Below are 21,013 nucleotides of genomic sequence, written 5' to 3'. Positions count from 1 at the left end.
ATCCCCGATTTTAATTGCTCCACCATTGGCGGCCGTGCCTTCAGCTGCCTAGGCCCCAAGCTCTGGAATTCCCTCCCTAAACCCCTCTGCCTCTCTCTCCTTTAAGACGCTCCTTAAAACCTATCTCTTTGACCAAGACCTGTCCTAATATCTCCTCATGTGGCTCAGTGTCAAAATTTGTGTGAGACCACTCCTGTGAAGCGCCTTGGGATGTTTTACTGCATTAAAGGAGCTCTATAAAAGCAAGATGTTATTCACTTATTTATGTAATTGTAAGCTGTAAAAGTGAAATAAGTAGGATCTCTTTCCGTAGTGTGCAAGATTTCTTACTACAAAAGCAAAGAAAGTTCAGAATATAATAAGGTTTTGGTAAATGTTATCTTTAACATAAGACCCATGTATAGAGTAATTGAACTGGCTGTGGTAAGGTGTGATCTGAAGACTCCACGTCATCAAGAGTATCTTTCATGAAACAAGATTCTCCTGTTGACAAAACCCACAGCACATGCGGTCCCTGCTGCAAACATAGTCCCTGTTGTTGAGTGATTAGTGACAGCACAAGTGGCAGTGGACAGCTGAATCCACCCCAATCTTACAATTAACATTTGTTTGAATAGACTCAATAATAGGATCTCCGTAATAACATCTCTCAATTAATGCTGCTCCTGAGTCCAGCTTTAATGACAATCATAAAGTTACAGTAGACCCGATGGGGAGAATTCTTACCTTCACCGCCTGGGCAGTAACCTGGTGGGGTGGATTGACTGCCCGTTATCAAACCCTCCCGATTTTTATCTCATTGCTCAGGAGAACAGATAGCCTGTTGTAAAGGCCCTCAGTATGGACTGTCTACCTAGGACTAGAATAGTAACATTGAGGAAACTGAAGGGGTCATGCCAGGCCCTGTAGTAGTAGTAGTGCATGTAAGGGTAAATCATAGAATCATACAACGCAGAAAGAGGCCATTCGGCCCATCATGCCGATGCCAGCTCTTTGAAAGAGCTATCCAATTAGTCCCACTCCTCTGCTCTTTCCCAATAGCCCTGCATTTTTTTTTCCTTTTTAAGTATATAAATGACATAGGGAGAAATAATCTAAGGGCCTTAAAAGGCTCATACACAAGGATTGCCTTAAAACTCAAAGATAGGGGATGCAAATTAACGTTCTCTGGTTTTCTTCCTATATTTGGTAACGGAGGGGAGTTCACCAAAAAAATGGAGGTTGTAAATGAATGGCTGGCAACCAGATCTCAAAACAACAATGCTACTTTCGTAAACAATTGGGAGCATTTTCAGAATAAAAAGGAATCATGGAAGATCTAAGTCAAGTAGGAACAAAGAGACTTGTGAGGAACATTGAGCCAGCAATTAAAAATCATTTAAACTAGATTGGGGTAGGCGAGGGAGAGTAACCAAGACCCCAAATGGAAGGGAGTGTGATGCAGCAGGTAGTTAACCAGCGGATATAGACATGGTAACACAGAGGAACATACGAGTACTGGAGCTCAGGAAAAAGCAGACACTGAGGGACATGAAAGGAGGCAAATCGACATTAGAATGCTTATACAATGAACGTTAAAAGCATTTGAAATAAGATGACAGAACTGGAGGCTGTAGTGTCTGTAAGGATCTGCAACGGTTATTGTCCTCTTTTCCCTGATAGAAGTATTTTGCCGTATTCTTTCTAATGTGTGGAATGCGGCTGATGCACTTTTAACCAGGCAAGTTTCCCACTCGTAACAAGATTCATGGGATTTATTTAAAAAGGCGGAGTGGAGACACAAGTAGTTTTTCCAACCAACGACAGTGGCCCAGGATTTGCTGGAACGGGGCATCTCGCTGTGAGTTGGTTTTTTTTTCCTCGTCCTTCAGCTCCAATTAAATTTGTGCTGGAAGTGCGAGTTGATAACGGTGCGGTGAGGTCAACGGGAGACCTGGGGCCTTGGTGAACAACGGGACCAACAGTTTACCTCCTTAACCAATTAAATTTAAGGATAGAGAACGGAATACAGCAAAGGATTTAGGGTGAATTAGAATCAAATTAGATACAGAAAGAGAAATAAAGAGAGGGAAAGAGAGATTGGACTAAGAGAGAGAGAAAAAAAAGAGACAGAAAGGAAAAGTAAAAAAAAAATTTAAATTTAAAAAACCTCTAAGAACAGAGACTCCACAGTTTCAATTGTTCCCCTTCTGGGCCGGAGAGGTTGAGTGGCATTGCAGGAACACATAGACATATTGGCCCAGAATTTGCTGGCAAAATAAGGGTGAGTTAAAGGCACACCATTATTAGTGTGTAAAAAATCCAGCAATTTGTTGTGAGGAAGAGATATGACATGAGTTGCGAATCGCCATAAATTGCTGGACGATTTTCACCACTCCGCTGTTAGCCTCGAGAAAATGGGAGCTCGCCGTCAATCTCCTCGTGCGTTTCAAGAAATTGCTGCATTTGAGCTGCTAAAACAAATTAAACTGGCCGCAGAAAGTTACGGCTGGTATTCAACGGCGTAAGGACCCCATAAATGGGGTGATTTATGTTTCCAATGGCCTTCCACTTTCAAACCAGTTAGCAATTAAATGATCATTGTTCTGCACATGCCACATACATCACACAACCAGGATGCAAGTTAAACTGATTTGTTAAATTGATTTGTTGTGGATTCTGGCTGGGAGTAAAGTCGATGCTAAATTCATTTCAGCTTGTCAGGATTTAGAGTTACCCCTCACCTCGCCTCAAAATATGTGGGTCCACTAATTTGTAAATAACCAACAATCACTGCTGATTCCACAAGTAACACATGCTTTGAATTGTTATAAAACATATAGCTTTTGCATGTAGGCAACAACTGCCTTCAGTTCCTGAATTTCATGAATTAAAAAACAATCTGAACCCTGGTCAGGGGGCTGTCTTATTCATATGTTTATATGTGTCATGTTCCATAGGCAAAAAAACTTAGAACTGCACATTTTCCTGCCTGTAATTCGGTGATGTAAACTTCATTTAAATGATCAGATGTCCAAGCTGCGACTTCAGAGCTTTGCTAACCATTCAAATCTTTAAATTTAATTGGTTAAGGAGATGGACTATTAGTCCCATTGTCCAAGGTCCCAGATGCCCAGTTGACTTTGCCATGTCATTATCAACTCACACATCCGGAAATTTGCAGTGCAAAAATTGGAGCTGAAGGGTGAGGAAAATAATCCAACTCAGCGCACACAGCAAGATGCCCCAGCTGGGACAATGTGTGCACTAGAATGTGGCTGATGCACTCAGTCACTTTTAACCAGACAACTTTCCCGTTCATGTATCGAGATTCAGGGGTTGGTTTAAAAAGGCAGAGTGGAGACACAAGTACATTTTATGATCGACATTATTTTAACATTGGCATTAGTCTGTTTAAAATAAATGGGTGACACCAATTGGGAAATCTAGCTCTCATGTCTGTGATAAATGGTGTCTGCTTGTTGATTATGATGTTAGGAATGAGGTGGTGGTACTCTGGTGTACCTTTATCGCTTTTCATTATTCTGTGTGTTTCTGAACATGTGACAAAAGCATTACAGATCCTTTCAGGCTGACATCTGGAGCAGAAGGTGTGGAATATAGCAGGTCACGGTTAAATAATGTGGATTGTGCAGTCCAGAGTATTTACTCAATTACCTTCATGGTCAGGAAGAAATTCCACAGAGGCTTCTTCACTTGCAAAACTTGCCTGTAGATATTTACTTCTCTCAGGAGATTAAGTAAATTATGGATGAATCATGATGCAAGGGAGTTCCCACACACTCATAAAACCCTTAGTGTGCAGAGATAAATTATACCTGCTGCCCTGACTCTGAGATCGAGGCCCAAGTTGACTTCATACTCCTAGTATCAGTCTCAGCCCCAAGAACCCCTGCCTTAGCTCTATCTCAGCCCCTGATATGGCTGTGCCTGCTAACCATTCACTTCCTGAGAATCAACTACGGTTTTCAAGACCTCTACTACCTACACCCCAACAACAGCTCTGGTAACCTGGCTCTATCCTCAACTCAGCCTAAAGGTAGTGACCAGAAGTTGAACGCAAGGTCAACTCTACTCCCAATAACCACAGTCATGGCGTACTGGAGCCTGATCGGGGCTCTGTCTGAACAGAGCTGAAGTGAACTGAACCAAACCCAAGACAATTAGGATAATAAATATTGATACAAAATATTATGAGGTGGCGGTCTTTCTAAAATCCTGGATTGCCCCCTCCCTGCCCACCTTGATGGTGTAAATTTGAAGTAGTTTGTTGGAAGAAGTGAGCTCGTGGGCCTAATGACCTTTTCTCATTCCATACCTTACGTTTCTCAAGTTCTATGTCCAGTGATAACAACAACCAGCAGCCTACATTTCTATAGCACCCACTAAATGCAAAGATACACCTGGGAGCATTTTACAGGATGCTGGATAGTAAGTGGACATCGAGTGGAGGGTGGGGGAGAAGGGGAGGAAAGGGAAGAGAGTCAAGAGGGAGTAAAAGCACAGTCAAAGACGATGTTCTTAAGGAGCTGACCAGGTAGTGACACTGAGGGAGTGAGGTCCAGAGGATGGTTGTGGAATGGTTGATTTGGTGCCTGCTAATGGTGGTGCAGTGGATACGGGCAACAAGAAATGGGCCAGTGTAGAAGGGGTGCACACAGAGACATAAGGCTGAAAGAGATCACAGAGATAGGGAGCAATGAAGCCATAAGAGAGATTTAAAGATGAGCATGAGACTCTTAAAGTCAATTCTCTGGGACACCGGAAACTATTGAAGTTTGGCAATGACGGGTGGTGGAGGCAGATTCAATCATGGCCTTCAAAAGGGAACTGGATAAGTACTTGAAAGGAAAAAATTTGCAGGGCTACGCGGATAGGGTAGGGGAATAGCTGGATTGCTCTTGCATAGAGCTGGCACGGACTCGATGGGCTGAATGGCCTCCTTCTGTGCTGTAACCTTTCTATGATTCTATGGGGACATGGGCCTTAGTATGGATGAGCACACAGGCCTTCTTGATAATTTGTAGTGTATGAGTGGTAGAAGCAGGAGTAACCAGTAAGTAGAGAGTGGTGATGAAAGTGTAGATTAGAGTTTTGGCAGTAGAAGGAGACAGGTGGAGCAAAGTCGGGTGATATGGCAGAGGTGAAAGAAAGTACTCTTGGTGACAGATTAGATGTGGGGAGGAGACTGAGTTCAGGGTCAAGCAATATATCAAGGTTCTACAACTCTGGGCTAAACCTGAGGTGGCATCTGGAAGGGCCAGTTTAATTGATCAGTTCAATGTGTGACATTGAAAAAATACTGTGATGTCAAACAGTTAAAGGCTTTCTTGCTATCCATTCCTCCCACACTCTGCTCCTTCCCCTTTTAGTCACACTATCCTTGCACCATCTCAAACTCTCTTCCTTTCTGTCTGACTTGGTCTTATTCTCTCCATTTTCTTGCCTCAGTCTTGTTCTGTCTAAGTTCCTCCTGTATATTTCACTCTGTGACCAGCTGCATTCTGCATCTAGTCTCCCATTCTTGATACCGCAACCTTGGACTAATAAGGACTAAAAGAATAACTTACTCTCCATGAGACAACTTATGGCCAATGATACAGAGCTATAGATAGGAGGAATTCTCCGAGTTCCAAGCAAATCATCCCCTCTTTATCAGTAATGGAGGTTTCCAATGGAAGAGAAGCCTTAACATACACAGGAATGAAAACATGAGTCCGACAACATAAAAATAAAACCATTTTAAAGTAACAGCAGTGTCAAGATAAAATGTGCCTTAGCAACCTGGTGGCTTGCTGTAATATAATTCAAGGAAAGAAAAATACAAAAAACTTGACTGGATGTGAGCAGAAGTTTATCTATTCTCTGTTTCATTTTGTTTCTTCCTCCCTTTAATTTCCCCTTATGTCGAATACTGTTCCCCATGAAGAGAACCAGCAGGTTATGTCCTCTCATGCCTCACTCAGTGTTGTTTTTGAGTCAGTCTCTGGAAGATATGCGATTTTTCTTCAGTCTGCAATACTGACACTCCAGAGACCCCCTGCAAATATTGACACATTCTCTGCAAAAATCCACACACTCCCTGTAGATATTAGCACATTCTCAGGAATTCACTGTAATTACTGACATCCATCCTGCAAATATTGACATAATGCCAGACACTCTTGGGCAGCCCCCAACATCCACTCTCCCTCCTCCCCACCATCTTAAGTTCCGAAAGACAGTGCCAGCTACCCTAAAGAAAACAGTGCTATCGTTTTTACTACTACATAGCAACAGAAATGATGTGCAAGTAAGTTAACAAATGCAGAACAAATATAAAATACAGAATTCTACAGACACCGTGCTTGCAATGTGGGGTATTACTGCTCCCAGACGGACAGAAAGCTGATGATCCAATGGATCCCCTGGGATCCCCTTATGGACCCCAGTCGGAAAAGCTGGGCACCACTGGATATTATTAACATCTCGGCAAACTCGAAACATATCAAATTTAGAGCAGGTGCTTTCTTTAGCAAACGTTTCTGGCATAAATTAAAAAACATAATGACAGGAAAATGTCACTCCACTGGCAGAAGGTTCGGTACCCAGAGAACACAGATTTAAGGTAATCGGAAAAAGAACCAGAGGGGAGGAGAGGAGAATTTGTTTTTAGGCAGCGAGTTGTTATGATTGGGAATGCACTGCCTGAAAGGGTGGGGGAAGCAGATTTAATAGCAACTTTCAAAAGGGAATTGGATATATGACTTTATATGTAATTCCTACATTACAACAGTGACTGCACTTCAAAAATATTTAATTGGCTGCAAAGTGCTTTGGAGCTTCCTGAGGTTGTGACAGGCGCTATATAAATATAAGTCTTTTACTTTAAAAGAAAAAAATTGCAGGGCTATGGGGAAAGAGCAGGGGAATTAGTAGCCCTCTCAAAGAACAGGAACAGGTACGATGGGCTGAATGGCCTCCTTCTGTACTGTATGATTCTGTGAAAATACTTTCAAATAAGTTAAACATTTGCTGTGTAATACACAGATTGGGAGAATAGTTTAAATGGGTGAGTGCCACTCCAATGATCGAAAGTTCATTCCAGCTTTAACGAAACAAAAAATAAATTCGGTTGAAAAAAAAATGAGACAGAAGATTGCATCTCTTGGCCGAAATGTTAAACTGTTGGTTATTTTTTTTTTACTGAAATAGAAGTTAGCAGTTTGGAAACGCGCCAGTGATGATGATCTGGTCTGGATCACGCCTATGCCGAGCAGGGTAGGCTGTGGTGGAATGCTGAGGGTTTGTCTGAGCTGACATGTATGTAGTGGATATAAAAGGAGGAGAGGCGAATCACAGGGTGATACGGGGAAGCAGAGAAAAATCAGAACAGTTCAAACCAGGGAGACTTGGGAGCAGCACAATGCGTGAAATAGTCCATATACAGGCCGGACAGTGTGGAAACCAGATCGGAAGCAAGGTGATAGCAGTCCCGTTGTCAGTATAATGCTTCCAGTGCAAGGAGAGTCTCAAAAGACTTTGGTCCTGAATTTACCCTGTGGGTGCGGTGAACTCGGTATTTCACCCCGAGTTTATTTTGAGGGGCTTCAAAGCTTGTGTGACTCTAAGTGAATGTGTGTGTGTGTGTGTGTGTGTGGTTTTTTTTGTCTCTCTTATTTATCTCATCATCAAAGTCCTGTTGGACTTTTCGGATGAATACTGCATTTGATGATCGATTTGAAGAGTAAGGAGAAATGTAACTCAGTCAAAGCAATTTGCTTTGTATTTTTTGCTAGATTATTGCTCTCAATCTGTGCAGTCGGTTTCAAGAAGTACGTCCGATTTTTTTCTCTCTGATTCTCGAGGTCAGGGAGTGGCACTGACTGAATCGGACACATCCGCAGCTGCCTTAACTCACTGCGGTTTTATATGAATATATGCAACATATTTTCAATTCTGAAGGGTTGAGTCTGTTGTGCGAAGATTTATACTCATGAGTTAAAAGTTTAATTGCTGAAGACCAAGGCGGTGGCAGTGGATCCATAAATCCAGCCAGGCTTCCTAACCCTATACTTACATTTATTTTCTCTTTTTTTTCCAGTTTTGGGAGGTGATTAGCGATGAACACGGGATCGATCCTGTGGGAAATTACAATGGAGACTCACATTTGCAACTGGAGAGAATCAATGTCTATTATAACGAAGCGATGTGTGAGTTTCATTTAATTCAGTAAAAAGTATCAATCTGAATATGGATTTTTGACACCTTGGTGAAATCTAAATTCTTCGTACAACAGCTGGGTGATATTTTCATGGATTTTTGTCTTTTATATATAACTTTTTAGGTAGTAACTAACTTTTTATGTAGTAACTAACTTTGTTACATTGTAACTTTTTTTAAAAAAATCAATCTTTCAGCACAGAAATATGTTCCCAGAGCGATCTTGTTGGACTTAGAGCCAGGGACGATGGACAGTGTTCGATCGGGTAGTTTAGGACAACTTTTTAGACCCGATAACTTCATTTTCGGTAAGTGACCTGTCGCCTTATTATACGTGTCCCTGTAATTCTAGGCCTTTCACAATAGTGATGTACAGATTACACGCGCACTGCGGTTTGTTACTGCACGTTTCAGACCCCGTGCAAACCAATGCTGTCAGTTTCAAGTCGATTTCGCCTGAAAACCCAACCCAATCAACGATGTGAATGTCCATGAGGATGAGGGGAAGGAATGGGATCAATATTTAGAGTTAAAAAAATAACTCCCAAATGAAATCTATTCGGGCTGGCATAACTGCGAAATGTAAAGCAAGGCAGGTAGAGAGTGTAATAAAAATCACATGACTGGAGCTCGCAGATGTGAGACTTGGAAAACTAGCATACCCTCAAATAAATATAGCTAATCCTATTTGTGTAGCATTGGCTGCAGTGGGTGTTTTGCAGAGAGGATTAATCCCTGGTACAGCCTTTACTGTAAATCTGCCCTGACTGCTACCATAGTGCACAGTATAGCAGAAAGTCTCGCTTTTCAATCTGTTTAATAAAGGGGGCTCTCTGACATATGTTTCAGAGCTATCTTATGACGTGATGGGTTGTGTCACCCTGGAGCACTCTGGCAAACTTCCTGACTATCAGCCCAAAGGCTGTCAGAAAGGCCTGGGAAATGGTTGCCTTTTGTGACACAGTTTAATTCCTGACCTGTTTTACATCAAATTGATCTATGAATTCAATTAATTATGTTTCCTTTATGGATTGAATTTCGCTGCAGAGGAGGTTCCTGATTGAGTACATGTGCTGCCCAATGTGCTATTGAGCCAGAGAGAATAGGCAGGCCCGAGATTTGTTTCCTACTTTATATTGCGTTCGTTTATTAAGGTGTTACGATTGGCCTCTTCATCCCAGGCAGAGGAGAGAGTAAAATGACTAGCTCACCTCCGATCACTATCCAATGCCCCTTGCTGGAAAACAAGTGTATACAGACAGTGAGAATGGAATTCGGTTTGGCTGTGATATACCTCGTGGTTGATTAGCTTGCTGACTAACGAGGGGGTTGAGGTACTGCAGGGCTGTTATTTCCTTTGGAACCGTAGCAGTGAGTCAGTGCCTTCTGGAGGGGAAAGAAGTGAGCAAATTGGGAGGATGAGGAGAAGTATGCATTAGATGAGATTGGTCTGGTGAATTGAATCTAGACAAGTTGCCTTCCCTGAATGATATCTGAACATGGCTTGGGACAGATATTATGACACTGTGAAATAGGTCCCAGTTGTTTTTATACTTGTTTCACCAACCAAGGAATCTGAAATAGAATCCAGCTTTGAATGATGGTCTGAGTTAGCTGACATCTCTGGGCAGATTCTGCCACTTCCTGGCTTCATGGGAAGCTCAGCACTTTTGTCCTGCCGATATATTTTTGGTGTTAATCATTCATTAGTGTAGCAAAGTGAGCTCCATGTCTGTGGACATGAGGCAGCTGGATACCGCAAGTGGAAAACAGGAATGTTTTATAGAAAAGTATGCAAATTAGATTCAGTTGAGAATAAAAGTGAACTTAATTTCACAATTTGCCATGTAACCAATTTATAACCTTTGACCCTAATGATTTTAAGTTCAGCTTTCTAAGTACAATGACATGAAGTGAATCTAGTACTAAATGTAGAATAATAGTGTATCTCCCAATTGCTGGGTGTGTTGCACTGGTGTTTTATGTGATTATTTTGCTTTTGTGCTGAACATCTAAGCTCCCTCTACAGAAAATGGTGGCCCAGTTTTGTTTTGAACACGATGCTATCCTAGTGGCTGATTTGACTAGAAACTGTCTGGGCAATTTTAACCTAATTGGCCTGGTGGGAAACCGATGTGGTTGGGTGGAACACTGGATTTATACCTCGCCTGATATTACTCTTCACTGACTTCAATGGAGAGTAAAATCAGGCGGGGTGTAAAACCAGCGTTACACCCGATCCTGTCAGTTTCCCGAATGGTGAGTTAGATTAAAATAGCCCCCTGTTTTAGCTATCAAGCTTTTAACAGCCAGTGATGTTATGGCCATAGTGTATTGACATTGCACCAAGTGGCTATAGGCCAGTGGCACAGGGAGAAACTCGGAACCAATTTACAATATCTTTAGTCCTCGCGACTGATGGTCTGGAGGTGGAGTTTTAGATCTCGTCTGTCTTCAAATATAGGCATCTGTGTAAGAGAACAAAATTACATCATTGCGGGGGAATGATACTGTTAAGACAAGGTTTTTTTTGCTTACATGGAAGAACTTTGAGCCTTTGACCCTTGTCTGTGCAGCTTGTATTTAAGATAATGGAGTTTTAAAAACTGGCAAAGAAACTTCAATGCAGCAGCTGTTAAAGATTTACTTGGCCTCTTAATGGAATCACACGGGGCGGGGGGGGGTTTATATTGTAAGTGTAATGCCTCAAAATGTACCCTACAGAAACCAGATGGCCACTAAAATGTCTAATGGCAGGAGTGTTCTTCAGAGTATATAACTTACAAATATATTCTACAAAACGTGTTTATAACGGTGCCAGGGGGTTTAAGTAAATGTATTCTATTTGGTTGCACTTCTTTTCAGTTGGCCAATAAAATGAGATGATGCAGCTGGAATGAGCTCAGCACATTTTTCCTTCAGCGGTCGACCACCCTTTTCAAAAGCTTGACTGACGAGCTACAGTGTGGCTGATGCAAGCAGTTTGAAAATGTTCAGCTTATTCAGCAGTGTGGCTGCAACTTCACTCAGCACATTGTGCAATTTATTGTCTGGAGTTCAAATCATTTGAGATGAGAAAAATAACAAAAAAAAAAAAATCAGCTACCAGTTCTCATTAGTACAGCTATTCCACAGACTGTGAAACAACGTGTTGTAAAACGGATTTCTACCTAAAATGTAACCGTTGATTGATTTCCCCCACACGGTGAATTCCTGATCTCACTCTGGAAGGATAATAAAGGTTAGAGATATAGCTACCGTAGCCTAGTGATTATAGACTAGCAACTCAAGAGATTGTGAGTTCAAGTCCCACCATGGCAAGTTGGCAAATTGAATTCAATGAATCTGGTAATTTGTGGGCTGGCACCAGAAAAATGAGCACAAAAGTTGCTGGATTGTTGTAATAACCCAACTGATTCATTAATGGCCTTTGTGAAGGGAAGCTATTACCCTTATCTAGTCTGGTCTATATGTGACCCCAGTCCAAATTATGTGGTTGACACTTAATGCCCGCTGGACAACTAGGGATGGACAATAAATGCTGCCTTGCAAGTGTCCCAAGAACAAATTTTTAAAATTAAGTTCCTTCCCAGAAGTAAGGAAAATCAGAAAACCTGACAATGCTCAATCCCGCTATTTCTTAGAGACTGATTAAAAAATTCTCAGCTGGGAAATAACGAGTGATGTGATAAGGTAGTTAACAGGAAAAGAAATAAAGATCAATTCTAAAATCTACCGGTTCTACTCAGTTAGCTGTTGGGTCTCCATTGAAGCTGTCATCTAGTATTCACATTTTTAAAACAAAATAAACCATTCACAATTTCATCTGTATAAAGAACTGTCTTAATGTGGTGAGTGACAAATTCTAGGAAATAAAAATAACAAGTTAACTTAACAGATCTACAAGCTGTAGAGCACTAAATGTTCTGCCACTCAAAGGATTGTGTTCCAATCCCTGACTAGACTGGATAAGAACTGTTAATGTTCATCTAAGCGGTTGGATGGACCAATGTTGGGTGAGTGGAGTGCTCCATTTCAATGTGGGAGGAGGAACAATGGAAAATGGACATACTTATTCCTGTCCTGTAGTGCATGTTCCTATGGGCCAGACGCACAGTGATACTATTTATTGTGGGAAGGTTTCACTGGACAGCTTTGCTGAGAGTAAGTTACTTTCCACCTTTGACAAATTCAAAGTGACTGCAGCTTTGGCCAGTGACACCAGTACACTTGTTAGTCTGTCCAATTCTTCGTCCTCCACCACCTACAGTGGACATTAACATTTCTTGCGTATTTATGCCTAATTGCTCAACACTATAAAGGCATTTCAAAAGCCACCAACATTGAAAGAACATGTAATGACTCCATTTTCCAGCAGTTGGAGACCCTAATTAGGTGAGGAGTCTCTGAGAAGATATAGTAGGGTAGCCAATTTTATCTCACAAGTTCTGGCAGCATCAATCACATGAATGAATCTTTGTGACTGGAATAAACATGGGACTCCATTGTTGCTTTTTTGTGTATCTTGTTTATGCCATGTTAACATACACATGAAAACTCAAGTTTTAAAAAGTTAACTTCCAACAATTGAAACAGTTTTGATGTTGTAAAGTTGTGCTGACCTCAAAGGGTACTGTTGGATTCTCAGTGTGGAAGGTTAGAATAAGAATTAAGCAAAACAAACATATTTGTGATAAGAAAATATAATCAAGTAGTCCACACGTTTGTAGTGTAAATAGAAGTACTATTCTAGTATTAATTAGCTCAAGTCAACTTGTAATTCTTTCTTTATCTCTGTCTATTAGGACAAACAGGTGCAGGGAATAACTGGGCCAAAGGACACTACACAGAAGGTGCCGAACTTGTAGACTCGGTAATGGATGTTGTGAGAAAGGAATGTGAGAACTGTGACTGCCTCCAAGGGTTTCAACTCACTCATTCACTGGGAGGTGGCACAGGCTCTGGCATGGGGACCCTCCTGATCAGCAAAATCCGTGAAGAATATCCTGATAGAATTATGAACACGTTCAGCGTTATGCCATCTCCTAAAGTATCAGACACTGTAGTTGAGCCTTATAATGCCACCTTGTCTGTCCACCAGTTGGTTGAGAATACAGATGAAACTTACTGCATCGATAATGAGGCACTATATGATATTTGTTTCCGTACTTTAAAACTGACCACTCCGACATATGGGGATTTGAACCACCTAGTGTCTTCAACGATGAGTGGAGTGACAACTTCGCTACGTTTCCCCGGCCAGTTGAACGCAGATCTGAGGAAACTGGCTGTCAACATGGTGCCCTTCCCTCGATTGCACTTCTTTATGCCCGGCTTTGCCCCACTCACAGCCCGGGGCAGCCAACAGTACCGCACGCTATCGGTCTCTGAGCTCACCCAGCAGATGTTTGATGCCAAAAACATGATGGCCGCCTGCGACCCTCGTCACGGACGTTATCTGACAGTTGCTACTGTATTCCGAGGTCCCATGTCAATGAAGGAAATAGATGAGCAGATGCTTGCAGTCCAGAATAAGAACAGCAGCTACTTTGTGGAATGGATCCCCAACAACGTCAAAGTGGCCGTGTGCGATATTCCACCCCGTGGGCTCAAAATGTCCTCCACCTTTATAGGGAACAGCACGGCCATTCAGGAGCTCTTCAAACGGATCTCAGAACAGTTTTCAGCCATGTTCCACAGAAAGGCTTTCCTGCACTGGTTCACCGGGGAAGGAATGGACGAAATGGAATTTTCAGAAGCAGAGAGCAATATGAATGATCTAGTATCCGAGTACCAGCAGTACCAAGATGCTACAGCTGATGAATGCGAGGATTTTGAAGAGGATGAAGAAGAACCAGATGAGACTCAATGAAACAATTGCTATACAATTCTACGTTTCAACATTTTGCCATTGTTAACATCTATAAAAGATTTCTGGGTTATAAGACATAATGTTCTAATTTTAAACTACTTTTGTTAATCACCAAATCCCTGTTTGATGTGCCTTTGCTATAATTAACAACTTTAAGAAAATGAAAAGTTCAAAGTAAATATTGGAAGTAACTTGTAGATCAACAAATAAGATGGCAACTGGTTTTTGTATTACAGATTGAACTTATTAAAATGCTACAACCTTCATGCTGCAAGATTAATTATTTCTTGATGTTTCAGAATGTTGTTGCCTTTTACCAGGTCCCCTGCATTATACAGCTACCTCAAAGTGAGGAATTGGGAAGCTACCAACCCTCAGACCCTGCTAGCAAAGCTCTGTCGCCAGCTGTTAAGGCAGTGTCAGAATTCCTGCACAGGGTGAACTAAAAGCAAAATACTGCAGATGTTGGCAATCTAAAACAAAAACACTAGAACGCTTAGCAGGTCAGGCAGCATCTGTAGAGAGAACAGACAAGATAGATTGGGACTCCTCCTCAGAACTGGAAGATATTACAGATGAACAGCATTTAAAAGAGGAACAGAACAAGGGAGAAGATTAAAAAAACAACAGGTTTATTTTCCTGGATGTGAGGTTGTGTTATCTTTTCCCATCTTGCCTGCTGTCTCCACAGATACTTGCAAGGAATTTTACAACACCAGGTTATAGTCCAACAGTTTTATTTGAAAATCACAAGCTTTCGGAGGCTTTCTCCTTAGTCAGGTGAAGTGTTGGACTAAAACCTGGTGTTGTAAGATTCCTTGCATTTGTCAACTCCAGTCCATCACCGGCATCTCCACATCATGTCCACAGATACTGTTTAACCTGCTGAGTGTTTCCAGCAATTTTTGTTTTTGTTCCTTCAAAGGATAGCACCTTGACTTCTTTAGCACCTCTCCAAATATTTCAGCTAAGATCTAAAACTTGAAGGTTTTAGGGAATCTTGTGTAGAAAGTTGAAGTCTAGTAGCCAGTCCCCACAACAAGTATGGTGTTCACTGATCCGCCACCGTGCATTTTGTCTTTCCTTTTCCCTATAATTCTTAGATCTCCAGAATTTTACAGCAGAGAAGGAGGCCATTCGTCCTATCATATCTGTGCTGGATCTTTGCTAAAGCAAACCAAAACTAATCTCACTGACTCATGCTCTCCCCATTGTTCTGTAACTTTCTCTGCTTCAAATATTTATTCAATTTTCTTTTATAATAAGCAAAGGTCTCTTCCTAAACTAATCCTTATGGTATAGCATTCCATGATCCAACAATCATTTGTGAAATAAATTTCTCCTAGCCTCTCTCTTCCCTCTCGGTGATTATTTTAAATTGATGAGCCCTCATCACCGATTCCTCAAATAGAGGAAATAGTCTTTCCCTACTCGATCATAGGAATATAAGAACATAGGAGCAAGAGTAGGCCATTTAACCCCTCAGGCCTGTTCTGCCATTCAATGAGATCATGTCTGATCTGTGATCTAACTCCATATCTTTATCCTTAGCCTCATACCCCTTAATACCTTTAGTTAACAAAAATCTATCAATCTCAGATTTAAAATTAACAATTGAGCTAGCATCAACTGCTGTTTATGGGAATTCCAAACTTGCGTGTAGAAGTGTTTCCTAATTTCACTCCTGAAAGTCCTGGCTGTAATTTTTAGGCTATGTCTCATAGTCCTAGAATCCCCAACCAGTGGAAATAGTTTCTCTCCATCTACCCTATCAGTTCCCCTTAATAACTTGAAAACTTCGATCAAATCACCCCTTAATCTTCTAAATTCCAGGGAATAAAACCCTAGTTTGTGTAATCTCTCCTCGTAATTTAACCCTTGGAGTCCAGGTATCATTCTAGTAAATCTACGCTGTACTCCCTCTAAGGCCAATATATCCTTCCTAAGGTGCGGTGCCCAGAACTGTACACAGTATTCCAGGTGTGGTCTAATCAGGGCTTTGTGTAGCTGTGGCATAACTTCTACCCCCTTGTATTCTAGTCCTCTAGATGTAAAGGCCAGCATTCCATTAGCCTTTTTGATTATTTTCTGTATCTGTCCATGACATTTTAATGATCTATGTACATGGACTCCTAAGTCTCTTTGGACCTCCACTGTTACGAGCTTTTTACTATTTAGAAAGTATTCTGATCTATCCTTTTTAGCTCCAAAGTGGATGAGCTCACACTTACCTACATTGAAATCCATTTCCCGCAGTTTTGCCCATTCACTTTATTAATATCTCTGTAATTTTATGCTTCCATCTATACTGCTTACAATGCTGCCTATCTTTGTGTCATCGGCAAACCTGAATATGCGGCTCTCTATCCCGTCATCTAAGTCGTTAATAAATACAGTGAATAGTTGAGGCCCCAACACACATCCCTGTGGGACACCACTAGTCACATCCTGCCAATTTGAGTACCTGCCCATTACCCCTACTCTCTGTCTCCTGCCGCTCAGCCAATTCCATAACCAGGTCAATAATTTGCCCGCAATTCCATGAGCCTCAACTTTAGCTAACAGTCTCTGATGAGGGATTTTATCGAATGCCTTCTGGAAGTCCAACATAAACAACATCCATAGACATTCCCCTGTCCAATTTTCCAATCTAAAGGAACGGTTCCTGAATCAAGAGAATTTTGGAAGATTATAGTTAGGGCGTCTACAATGTTCTCACCTACTTCCTTTAAAACCCTGGGATGGAAACCATCCGGTCCTGGAGATTTGTTTAGTGCCATTATTTTCTTCATTACTGTTAATTTGCTTGCATTAATTATGGTGAGTCCCCGTCCCTGATTCAAAATTACTTTCCTTGGGGTGTCCGGCAGTTATCCTCTTCCTCTACTGTAATTACTGACGCAAAGTAATTATTTATCATGTCCACCATTTCCTTATTTTCATTTACAATATCACCATTATCAGTTTTTAAGGGGTCCACATTGCTGCCACTCTTTTTCCTAATACAATTGTAAAAAAGAATTGTGTTGATTTTGATATCCCTTGCAAGTTTCTTTTCACACTCCCTTTTTGTAGCTCTTACTATCTGTTTTATCACCCTTTGCTGTTCTTTGTATCACTCCCAGTCGCCAGGATCGGTGCTATTTTTTGCAGTTTTGTACGCTTTTTATTTTAGTTTTACGTTGTCACTTACCTCTTTTGTTATCCATGGCTTTTTTTTGGCAACTAGAGATCTTGTCCCTTAGGGATATAAACTTGTTCTGTATCACATTAAATTTAAATAATTTTTAAAATCTCAATTCAATCTCCTCTTGGCCTTCTGAACTCCCCTGGAAATAGTCCCAGTTTCTCAAGTCTGTCCTCATCAAGTTTCCCATCACTGGCATCATCCTGATGAATGTATGTTGAACATGCTCGATAGCTTTAATGTCCTTTCTATAAGGGATGTCCAAAACTTCACACAGTACTCCAGCTGTGGCCTAACCAATGTTTTGTGTAAAATCATCATTACTTCTTTACTCTTGTACTCTATGTTCTATTTATAAAATATAGAATCATAGAATCATAGAATCATAGAAGTTTACAACATGGAAACAGGCCCTTCGGCCCAACATGTCCATGTCGCCCAGTTTATACCACTAAGCTAGTCCCAATTGCCTGCACTTGGCCCATATCCCTCTATACCCATCTTACCCATGTAACTGTCCAAATGCTTTTTAAAAGACAAAATTGTACCCACCTCTACTACTGCCTCTGGCAGCTCGTTCCAGACACTCACCACCCTTTGAGTGAAAAAATTGCCCCTCTGGACCCTTTTGTATCTCTCCCCTCTCACCTTAAATCTATGCCCCCTTGTTATAGACTCCCCTACCTTTGGGAAAAGATTTTGACTATCTACCTTATCTATGCCCCTCATTATTTTATAGACTTCTATAAGATCACCCCTAAACCTCCTACTCTCCAGGGAAAAAAGTCTCAGTCTATCCAACCTCTCCCTATAAGTCAAACCATCAAGTCCCGGTAGCATCCCAGTAAATCTTTTCTGCACTCTTTCTAGTTTAATAATATCCTTTCTATAATAGGGTGCCCAGAACTGTACACAGTATTCCAAGTGTGGCCTTACTAATGTCTTGTACAACTTCAACAAGACATCCCAACTCCTGCATTCAATGTTCTGACCAATGAAACCAAGCATGCCGAATGCCTTCTTCACCACCCTATCCACCTGTGACTCCACTTTCAAGGAGCTATGAACCTGTACTCCTAGATCTCTTTGTTCTATAACTCTCCCCAACACCCTACCATTAACGGAGTAGGTCCTGGCCCGATTCGATCTACCAAAATGCATCACCTCACATTTATCTAAATTAAACTCCATCTGCCATTCATCGGCCCACTGGCCCAATTTATCAAGATCCCGTTGCAATCCTAGATAACCTTCTTCACTGTCCACAATGCCACCAATATTGGTGTCATCTGCAAACTTACTAACCATGCCTCCTAAATTCTCATCCAAATCATTAATATAAATAACAAATAACAGCGGACCCAGCACCGATCCCTGAGGCACACCGCTGGTCACAGGCCTCCAGTTTGAAAAACAACCCTCTACAACCACCCTCTGTCTTCTGTCGTCAATCCAATTTTGTATCCAATTGGCTACCTCACCTTGGATCCCGTGAGATTTAACCTGATGTAACAACCTACCATGCGGTACCTTGTCAAAGGCTTTGCTGAAGTCCATGTAGACCACGTCTACTGCACAGCCCTCATCTATCTTCTTGGTTACCCCTTCAAAAAACTCAATCAAATTCGTGAGACATGATTTTCCTCTCACAAAACCATGCTGACTGTTCCTAATCAGTCCCTGCCTCTCCAAATGCCTGTCCCTCAGAATACCCTCTAACAACTTACCCACTACAGATGTCAGGCTCACCGGTCTGTAGTTCCCAGGCTTTTCCCTGCCACCCTTCTTAAACAAAGGCACAACATTTGCTACCCTCCAATCTTCGGGCACCTCACCTGTAGCTGTCGATGATTCAAATATCTCTGCTAGGGGACCCGCAATTTCCTCCCTAACCTCCCATAACGTCCTGGGATACATTTCATCAGGTCCTGGAGATTTATCTACCTTGATGCGCGTTAAGACTTCCAGCACCTCCCTCTCTGTAATATGTACACTCCTCCAGACATCACTATTTATTTCCCCAAGTTCCCTAACATCCATGCCTTTCTCAACCGTAAATACCGATGTGAAATATTCATTTAGGATCTCACCCATCTCTTGTGGTTCCGCACATAGATGACCTCGTTGATCCTTAAGAGGCCCTACTCTCTCCCTAGTTACTCTTTTGCCCTTTATGTATTTGTAGAAGCTCTTTGGATTCTCCTTTGCCTTATCTGCCAAAGCAATCTCATGTCCCCTTTTTGCTCTCCTGATTTCTCTCTTAACTCTACTCCGGCAATCTCTATACTCTTCAAGGGATCCACTTGATCCCAGCTGCCTATGCATGTCATATGCCTCCTTCTTCTTTTTGACTAGGGCCTCAATCTCCCGAGTCATCCAAGGTTTCCTACTTCTACCAGCCTTGCTTTATAAGGAATGTGCTTACCCTGAACCCTGGTTAGCACACTTTTGAAAGCCTCCCACTTACCAGACGTCCCTTTGCCTGCCAACAGACTCTCCCAATCAACTTCTGAAAGTTCCTGTCTAATACCATCAAATTTGGCCTTTCCCCAATTTAGAATTTTAACTTTTGGGCCAGACCTATCATTCTCCATAGCTATCTTAAAACTAATGGAATTATGATCACTGGTCCCAAAGTGATCCCTCACTAACACTTCTGTCACCTGCCCTTCCTTATTTCCCAAGAGGAGGTCAAGTTTTGCCCCCTCTCTAGTCGGGCCATCCACATACTGAATGAGAAATTCCTCCTGAATACACTCAACAAATTTCTCCCCATCCAAGCCCCTAATGCTATGGCTGTCCCAGTCAATGTTGGGAAAGTTAAAGTCCCCTACTATTACCACCCTATTTTTCTTGCAGCTGTCTGTAATCTCCTTCCATATTTGCTCCTCAATTTCCCGTTGACTATATGGGGGTCTGTAGTACAATCCTATCAAAGTGATCTCTCCCTTCTTATTTTTCAGTTCTACCCATACAGACTCAGTAAAATGTCATAGGCCTTTTTTTATGGTATTTACCCGCAGTCACACTTTTCTGGGATGATTTGAACTGAGTATAGCTTCCCATTGCTTGTTTTTTCTCCCAAAATGTATTACTTCACACTTATCCACATGAAATTGCATCTGCCACCTATCTGCCCATTCTGCTATCCTGTCATCCTGCAGTCTTTTCCAGTCCTCCTTACTGTTTGCCAAACCTCCCAAAGTGGGCCCAGCGCCTCATCTATCAAGTCCAAGCAACACCCATTTAACCTAACTCTTTGTTTCTTGTCTGTCAACCAACTCTCTATCCATGGTGCTACATTTCCTCTTACACCATATGCCGAATTTTTCTAGCAAACCTGTTATGAGACACCTTATCGAACGCCTTGTGAAAATCCATATACACTTCACTAACTGCATTCCCTTTACCTACCCAAAGAGGCCACTTCTTAAAAAAAACTCTATTAAACTTGTCAAACATGACTTAACAGATCTGTGCTGGCTGTCCTTGATTATTCCAAACATTTCTAACTGCTCACTAATTTTAGCTCAAATTATGGATTCTAAGAATTTCCCCACAGATGATGTTAGACCAACCAGCCTATAGTTACCCGACTGTCACGTAGGCTACTCTCTACTTCCACAGCACAATTTGCACATTTAAGGTAGATTGAAAAATTGTGGTCAGAGCCTCTGCTATCTCCTCTCTGAGTTCGTTCAACAGATAAGGGTATTTACCAGCAGGGCCCGGTGGCCTATCCCCCTTGAACT

The 21,013-nt window shown here is 41.6% G+C and overlaps 1 protein-coding gene across 1 annotated transcript; it reads left to right on the top strand.

Moving 5' to 3' along the window:
* The first annotated feature begins 7,330 nt into the window (after positions 1-7,330).
* Positions 7,331-14,330, top strand: LOC137310473 (tubulin beta-6 chain-like). The gene is made up of 4 exons (XM_067978251.1): positions 7,331-7,462; positions 8,084-8,192; positions 8,400-8,510; positions 13,008-14,330. The coding sequence occupies exons 1-4, from the start codon at positions 7,406-7,408 to the stop codon at positions 14,072-14,074; spliced, it is 1,344 nt and encodes a 447-aa protein (XP_067834352.1). The 5' UTR covers positions 7,331-7,405; the 3' UTR covers positions 14,075-14,330.
* The last annotated feature ends 6,683 nt before the right edge of the window (positions 14,331-21,013 follow it).

This window comes from Heptranchias perlo, chromosome 3, assembly GCF_035084215.1.
Source record: "Heptranchias perlo isolate sHepPer1 chromosome 3, sHepPer1.hap1, whole genome shotgun sequence".
NCBI lineage: Eukaryota > Metazoa > Chordata > Chondrichthyes > Hexanchiformes > Hexanchidae > Heptranchias > Heptranchias perlo.
Note: the sequence above shows the minus strand (reverse complement) of the source record. Positions and strands in the feature narration are given on the sequence as shown.

Excerpts from the sequence above, each read along its gene's own strand:
- LOC137310473 (XM_067978251.1), top strand. The coding sequence starts at position 7,406 with ATGCGTGAAATAGTCCATATACAGGCCGGACAGTGTGGAAACCAGATC. Across the intron at positions 7,463-8,083 it reads GAAACCAGATCGGAAGCAAG|TTTTGGGAGGTGATTAGCGA; the intron begins GTGATAGCAGTC and ends TTTTTTTTCCAG. Across the intron at positions 8,511-13,007 it reads ACCCGATAACTTCATTTTCG|GACAAACAGGTGCAGGGAAT; the intron begins GTAAGTGACCTG and ends TCTGTCTATTAG.